Genomic DNA, 8,390 nt, shown 5'->3' with positions numbered 1-8,390 from the left:
TTCACCCAAAAACTATAAATATTGTATCATTTACTCATATGTGTTAAATGGTAAACAAAAACATTTTTAATTGTGTGCCTTACTGAGAATGAAGGTTCCAAAAATGTTTTATCAATTTTTGTAGAATGGAGTTGATTGACACCTTGACCAACAGCAGCCAAAATAATATGACGTTGTGCCAAATTCTCACTCCTCATGCAGTGTAATCAAGTCTTGATTTCCTATTTCTATGCTCAGTATGACCCAAACTAATATTGTCAGATAAACCACTCCTGTAAAATGCCTGTATATAACTGGCTTGCACATTCAGTTATTAATTTGTGCTTGTTCATTGAAAGTAAATAGGTGAATGGAGAGTGTTGGATTATATTGCTGCAAGAATTTTAAATGGATATTTTTATAACCTTTTTGTTGCTGTTTGTTGAAATTGCCGATTAACTTCATTCCAACAGACATGGCTTCAATTTTTTTTGGAACCTTTATTCTCAGTAAGGCATGCAATAAAAATGTTTTCACTGAGCATTCAACATGTATAAGTAAATTATGCAAAATATGTAGTTTTTGTGTAGGTATTGCAGTGTGAAAAGCATGCAATCATAACTTTTTTGTTGGACATTTGACACAACTCACAGTGGGGAAGTTATATAAAATACATAGTTTTGGAGTGAAAAGTTGGACCTCTGACTTTTAAAGCCCTCATGAGCCTGAGCTTAACCTAAGATCCCAGGACAGGGGCCTCTGATCATGCATGAACTAAACTCTAAAGAAGACCAGTACTTTGCCGTTGGGGCATCTCTCCTTTGGAGTGCCCTCCAGGCTGGCAGTCAGTGTTGTCTTCTAAATCAACTTTTAAAACCTGTTTGTATTACCATGCTTTCATGCAATGATTGTTCTCTTTCCAGTATTGTTCTAGCATATTGGTTTATTGGTGTAACCTCTCTTCCCCACCCCTTCCTCTAACCAGGATTCCTATCCCAACCCTACCCATTTGGGTAGTGCTTTTGTCATTATTGCTTTCCTTTTCTCTTATTTTGTACTCTTTTGTCTGTCTTTATTGTGAAGTATACATGACATTTGCAGTATGAGAAAAATATTATACAAATAAAGTTATTATTTTAGTCTCCCTGACCACTGGTATGTACAGTGGCTGTACTTGCCAGTAAAATAGGCTTTAAACTGTCCAAGTCTTCATTTTTGCAGTCAGGCAGGATATTATCAGTCTTGATCCCGACATCATTCACTGGTTTTAACTGTCAAGGCAGGAAAATGCTGTCAGCTGTTAGTGGGTCTCCACCCACGGCTTGATTTGTAGAATCAAATTAGGATGAGGCTTCTGACTTCTAACAAGTTAATGTGAATGACCTCTTTTTGAAATGTTATCACACTGCATCCTGCACTGTAAGACTTGTGAATAATTCAGCTAGAGAACATTCTTTATGGTGTATGTTATGTGGTGTGTAATTTAGTTAATGTATAACTTAGCTTTTGTGATATTATCTTTAACATTAACTCTGATTTTACATTCAGGCTTAAATGTCTGTGACTGAATGAGCACATGAGTGAGGTGTTGCTATTTAAATAATTTCTCAGGCAAAAAATATTTTGTGATCCTGAATTATTATTCTAGTTTTTTTTTGTTTTTTTTTTAATTACATTTAGTTGTTGAGTCTCTGTCTGTGTCTGTGCATTTGGTCTTAAACTGGTTTTAACTGGTGAATAAGAAAGCAGTATTGGAGAGATGATGATTGTTACATGTGTGCAAGAACCTGACAAAGACTGGAGTCTGTCAAAATGTTTTGTTCTTCTTGTATATATTCATGTATTATCACAATAAATTTAAAGATATATGCATCAGAGCTACAAGTGTGTGGCCACAAATGAATGCAAGTCAGAGTATTTGAAACCAGACAATATCATTCTTTATTTGTCTTCTATACAGTACATACAGTAGGGGCACTTGTAGGCTATGGAAGAGTAATAGAACCATGAATAAATACAATAATAATAAAATGTGCCTTGAGAATAAAGTCACAACTTTGAGATTAGACACAGAAGTCAGGTTTTGAGAGCAAACTTAAAGCAGCAGTTTGAGAATAAATATGAAATTTGGACTGATTTTTTACAAAATTTTGTCTTTATTCTCAAACTCTTACTTTGCATTTACTTTGCATTATTTTGGCCTTTATCTTTAACCTGCACTAAACGATTTCAGAGCCATCAGCAGTTTGCACTGCAGCAACAAAAAAGTCCATTTAAAGCAGCTTACCTTGTAGCTGAAAGTCTGCAGCTTCATCACATTTTCCAATTGGAGGTCAGACAAAATAATCCAAGTGATCCAACAAGAGCCTTGTGAGAGTGAAACGTATGTACGAGTTTGAGGTCTCAAAACCCTCTATTGGTCAGCAATCACTTACTGCAGCTTTAAATTCTGACTTATGTCTTTTTGTGTTTATGCTCAAAACTTAAGCTTTGGTCTCAATGTTTTACCTAAAATCTTAAAATTTTGACTTCTTCTATTTTTATTAGATTTTTTTTTTATTCATGGTCCTATTACCCTTCCATACTGGAGAGACAACAGCATGATGGCCTGCCCAGCAGAAGGAAAGATTTGAAAATCTACTGAGGATATTACAGTGTGTATCCTTACTATCGTTGTGAAAATAAAGTTACATTTCTCTCTCAGTCATTCTTTCAGTAAAAGCTTTTGGAGCAAGGAGGACATCAGGGCTTGAAAAACTGGTTGTAAAGATGTAGGTATGTTGTAATGGTGTAGTCACCGGACATACAAGGGTCAAAGGTCAGTGAAACAGCCACAGGGCCAGATGTGATGACAGGGAGTGTGCCTGTGGGGGCGGTGTAGGGGAGGGGGTGTCAGTGGTAAAGCAGTTGGACATATTCCGGTGGAAAGACTCCCACTCTGCCGCGGCATCGCCCTCTCCAGCTCAGCGAATTGGAGCAGTCCAGCAGGTCGATGATGTCACCGCGCAGGAAGTGGAGATGGGAGGTTCGAGGGGGCGTGTAGTCACACAATGCGTGAGCCAGACGAGGTTTCTACACAGACAGAGACAGGCGGTGACATCAGGACAACAGGGGTGCATTTAGTAACAGACATTTACGAGTCATTGATAAAATGAAGAGTGTGAATCAAGCTCGTCATTTACCGCCAAAACTGGTTCCAGCAGATGCAGGGAGGATACTCTGTCTGGGTGAGAGAGCAGCCGGGACAGGGGCACGGGCTGCTGAGAGGTGCTCCTGTATGGGTTGGGATAGGGGTTACGCACAGGGTTGGACAGGCGAGGGGACGTATCTGAGGGAAGGTCTCTCAGGTGCACCACCCGCTCCACGGCGATGCTATGAGTTCTATAAAAATCCACCAACCGGTTGAGGGAACAGAATGACTCATCCCATATGCAGTACAGGCCTGCCCCCTCCAGAACCCGGAAGTGCTCCACCATGTCGCCATAGCTGCAAATAGAAAGGGGGACAAGGGCAGAGAGAGAAGTAATACAGGTGGTGGGGAGGGGTGTGAGAGGAGGCAGGCAGGCTGCTTTGTGTGCTCCAGTGAAAACAATTTTCAGAACCTGCTGGTCTGAACTGTGGTATTCCTCATTCCTGAGCCTCGGTCTCTTTGTTTAGCAAGTCACTCACACACAAATTGTACGCATACCTCTGCCAGTGTGGCAAAGGAGCGTGCAAAATGTATACGCATCAGTATGCAATGCCAAAGTCATCAAGGTGCATTCTCACAGGCTGTAAATCTCAGCTGTCAAACACACACATTAGTCTGCCCCGAGCAACTCTGAGAGTCTTAGGTAGCTAGAATCTCTTGTCACACGGAGAGACACACCTTACATCTACTGTTATTCTGTGTGAGAAAGCAACAATGACAGAAGTAGGAGTAACGTGAGATGGTATAAAATACTTAATGATGACATAGGCCTACATTTGAGTGTTTGCTGTGATGAGATGAGAATGGAAAGAAACTGCTTGTGTAATGTAGTGGGTCACTGCTGTGATTTAAGAACTACCTAAAAGACCTAGAAAGGCCGATACAGTGGAATAAGCTTCATTAACTTGTCTTGCAGCCTTCTGTCACGGTATGGAAAAACACATCGGAAGTAAGCCAGAATTATAAGAAATGTAATCATACCACTCAGTGACTTTATTAGTTACAGCTTCTCATTAATGCATTTATCAGCTAATCCTATGGCACAAACTCAGCGCATAAAGGCATGTGGACACGGCCAAGAGGTTCAGTTGTTGTTGAGTTTACAGAGAACGGTGCGACAAACAAAAACCACCCAGTGAGCAGCAGTACTGTGGGAGAGAACATCTTGTTAGGAGAGAGGTCAGAGGAAATCGACCAAACTGGTTGAAGGTGACAATAACTGAAAAAACAGCACATCCTGTCAGCTAACAAGAGGAAACCGGGGCTACAGTGGGCACAGCCTCACCAAAACTGGACGGCTGGAGACTGGAAAAACATTGCCAGATTTGACAGATATGAATATCTGTTGCAACATGCAGATGGTAAGGTAAGAATTTGTCATCAACAACATGAATCATGGATGCATCCTGCCTTGTCTCAAGCATTCAGGTTGGTGGTTGTGTAATGGTGCTAACAATGTTTTCTTGGCACACAGGACACCCTTTAATACCAGCTGAGCATAATTTAAATGACTCAGTCTACCTACATACATGTAGACCTTTTTCATAGAAGTCATTTTAACATGACATATCAGGGTGAGCGCAGGTGTTCCTGATGATATTGATTAAAGTTCTTTCCATTTAAGTGGGCCAGTCTTTCCAGTGAGCCAGCATGTGCAATACCAGGAGCCTGGCTCTGCTATGCCTCGTTCATGAGCTGTCTGGTTTATTGTGTATTTCCTAATTTTCCAGCAGGAACTGCACATGAACGTCCTACCAAGCAAGCAGTCCAGGTAAAACAAAATTCTAGATGTAACATGAATTGGCCCAGCTGTGGTGTTTCAAAATGGATGCTCACAGCACACACATGTAAATGATGTGTGTATATATATATGTACACACACACACACATACACACACACACACACACACACACACACACACACACATATATATATATATATATATATATATGATAATACCTCAGAATCAGAAATACTTTATTGATCCCCGAGGGGAAATTTGGTAATTAATGTCATTAGTAATACCCCTATTTACCCTGCTATGTTAAAATGGCTACTGTGAAAAAAGCTCTATAGAGCCACAGTCCTCCCATCTTCGAACGGCTTCCTCCAGCAGGACAACACACCATATCACAGAGCACACATCATGTCAATCTGGTTCCACAGTCATCACAATGAGTTCAGTGTACTGTACTCCAATGGCTCCACAGTCACCAGGACTCAATAGAGCACCCTCACGATGTGATGGAATGAGATTCACAGTGATGCTTATGTCATGAAAATGAGGACCAGAATTTCTGAGAAACTTTTCCAGCGCCTCGTTGAATCCATGCTTTGAGGAATTCAGGCTTAGGGGCAGAGGGGGGCAGAGGGCCTCCTATCCAGCTAAAGGGGATGCACCTCATAAAGAGGCCACTGAGCAGTGTTTTATGTGTGTTTGTTTAATCTTGAATTTTCACCAAATGAAAAGTATTCTGTTTAAGGCTTGGTTTTAATACTTCCTTACATGTCTTCCTGCATTTAAAATATTTTGGTTGATCCTCGTGAATTTGTTATCAGTTAGAATTTGTGGTGGATGATATCCATGAATTAGAAATGAGAGAATTTGTATATTGTCTTGTTTGCAAGAGTGTGGAGTAAGATTTGCTATTTTTCTTCAAAAGACTTGCACAATATTTGGTTTTCATTTTTTTTCTTTTTAGAAAATCATATGGTGTGTGTGTGTGTGTGTGTGTGTGTGTGTGGCCGTGCATACTGTAATAACATGCAAGTGTTTCAACTTTTAGCCCTTGCAGGCAGGCAGATGTTGACTTGTGAGAGGAACCTTTCCTTTCTGTCATGTGCCTGACAACGTGTTTCAATATGTCTGTAGGTGCGTGCATGTGTGTCTTACATGTGTGAATGGCACATTATGCCTGAGTTTAATTACAAAGAATGCCTACTGTATGTTTGTGTTGCATAATGCCCTGATTATTGAACACATTTAATTTACCCTCAGTGATTAAATACGTCCCATGTCACATTGGTGACCCAAATTACCTCTCCACTCTTTCTCTCTCTCTCTCTTTCTCTCTCTCTCTCTCTCTCTCTCTCTTTTTCTCTCTCACACACACACTAGAAAGCTGCTGTCTTTGTGCGCCAGTGGTATTTTTAGAGCCATGGGTTGAATTCTCATAGAACATATTTAAATAGTCTGGCTCTACCCTTCGCTGACCCTGACACACACTGAAAGACACGTGGATGCTGCAATTTGCTAATGTGTTCAGCACAGTGGAAGACAAACATCCCAGTGCACAAGCAGGAACAATGAAGACAGAGCCTGTGTGTTTCACGCAGTGCCACTGCTTGTATAATCCATCACATCTACAGCAAGGCCTCTGACCCATGTGTCAAAACTGTTTCCACCCTTACAAAACAAATGCAGCTGCTGTGAGTGACAGTTGCATAAATAGGAAATAATTGTAATATAGCAGATTAAGTGGATGCAAATGACTGGGACAGGGGAAGAGGCAGCAGAGGAGTGTGACATGTGTCTGCAGCACCAGATATGAGCTCGCTGTGACACAGAGCTACTTATAATTCATCTTTAAGAATTGCATGGGATTGACTCGTGTGTCTGTGGTGAGTTTACTGACCTAACGGAGACGGAAAACTCTCCCGGAGACGACTCACTCTCCCTAACCAGGAAGGCTCCACTGGCCTGCCCGCGCAGACGCTGCTCAGCCTCCTGCCTGGACACCCGCCCTGCAAACCACCTACACACACACACATACAGCATACAGACACACATGCACACTCACTTACAACTCCACGAATTATTCACCCCTCTTAAATCTATTTTGAGTCTCAAATTAACTTTACCCTTTAAAATGACATCAGTCTGAGTACCTCAGTCCACCAAACTTTAACAGTTCTTTTATGCAAGTAGTGGCAGTTAAAGCCATCCAAGCCAATTTATTACGTTTGGAGAAATGTATGCAAAAGCTTACAACCCTAAACTTATTTGCAGTGTTGCATTAATGGACAAAGTTTTTTTTTTACGGATGAGGAAGGAGGGTAATGTAGTTCTCTGGAATGTAGCCACGCTTTCCCTGGACCTCTGCTGTGAACCAGTTAGGATCATCCTCCATGTCTGTCACCTACAACATATGCACACACACACACACACACACACACACACACACACACACACACACACACAAATTTACCATGTCAATACAAGAAAAAATTCTGTCACTTTTGGCCAACTTAAAATTTGAGAACTTTCTATCCCCTTCCTTTCCTTTCACCCATAAACCCTGCTGCAACTCGCATACACACCTACCTTGATGATGTCCCCTTTGTGAAAACTGATCTCATCTGCTTCTGATGCTGTGAAAGAGTAAAGTGCCACCGCCTCCATGCTGGGCAGCTGAAGAGGAGTAGACTCAGCCAAGAAAATGGTTTGACTTTATGAATGAAGAGAGAGAAAACAGCAGTGTGAAGACAGAAGAGCAGTGAATCGAGTGATGACACTCGATTACAGGATGAGAGAACCTGTGTGTGTGTGTCTGATTGGGCAGCCACTGACATTCTGCTCATTAGTTAATGAGGAAAGCTTTGTCTGCGCATGTATCTCTCTGTTCTTCCATGTGACCGAGCTAGTGAGTGTGTGAACACGTGGAAATGGCAACTGCCCCCTCCATCCAGTATCTAAACACTTAGCACACTGGGGAAATCAGTGAAAGTGGAAGGTAGGAAAAAGAGATGGGAAATGATTGGAAATAACCTTGAACAGGGTGAAATGGCCTGAAGCATTAATGCCCCCTAACAAGTCCTAGAAAGTGTTAATTAAGACCTATTCTTATTCTGTTGATTCAGCTGCTCACTGTTTTCAAACTGTGTCATGTTCAGGGTATGACTAAATTAATAGTGCAGCATAAAAAAGGGAATTGCAACACAAATTGACTGACTGACTTAGTGAAGAAACCAGAACACAAAACGAATAGATGTTACCAAGCGGAGTGTTGTATCAAAGCCATCCTTTCTTCACCAACTACAATGATGGAGGTAACTGCATTCTCCAGAGCTAATTATGCGTTTACACTACTTTCAGTTTTCTTCTTAACAAGACTATACTCATGACTTCTCTTTGTAAGTGTAACGCAGGTAGGATGAAATATCAAGCGCAAATAAATGAACCACAGTACCAAAATTTAGGATAATGCAATATGCAAAGTA

At 41.1% G+C, this 8,390-nt stretch overlaps 1 protein-coding gene across 1 annotated transcript; it reads right to left on the bottom strand.

The window, feature by feature from the left end:
- Positions 1-2,121: 2,121 nt before the first annotated feature.
- Positions 2,122-7,724, bottom strand: LOC115363201 (GRB2-related adapter protein-like). The gene is made up of 5 exons (XM_030057308.1): positions 7,495-7,724; positions 7,212-7,309; positions 6,806-6,925; positions 3,162-3,465; positions 2,122-3,051 (listed from the first exon to the last, which is right to left on the bottom strand). Exons 1-5 carry the CDS (start codon positions 7,570-7,572, stop codon positions 2,872-2,874), a joined length of 780 nt encoding a protein of 259 aa, XP_029913168.1. The 5' UTR covers positions 7,573-7,724; the 3' UTR covers positions 2,122-2,871.
- Between the last annotated feature and the right edge of the window lie 666 nt (positions 7,725-8,390).

The sequence above is a fragment of the Myripristis murdjan genome, chromosome 1 (assembly GCF_902150065.1).
Source record: "Myripristis murdjan chromosome 1, fMyrMur1.1, whole genome shotgun sequence".
Lineage (NCBI taxonomy): Eukaryota > Metazoa > Chordata > Actinopteri > Holocentriformes > Holocentridae > Myripristis > Myripristis murdjan.
Note: the sequence above shows the minus strand (reverse complement) of the source record. Positions and strands in the feature narration are given on the sequence as shown.

Coding starts and splice junctions, on each gene's coding strand:
- LOC115363201 (XM_030057308.1), bottom strand. CDS start 7,572: ATGGAGGCGGTGGCACTTTACTCTTTCACAGCATCAGAAGCAGATGAG. Junction 6,926..7,211: donor ATTACCCTCCTTCCTCATCC/GTAAAAAAAAAA, acceptor GTGTGTGTGTAG/GTGGTTTGCAGGGCGGGTGT. Junction 3,466..6,805: donor GAGTTTTCCGTCTCCGTTAG/GTCAGTAAACTC, acceptor TTCTATTTGCAG/CTATGGCGACATGGTGGAGC.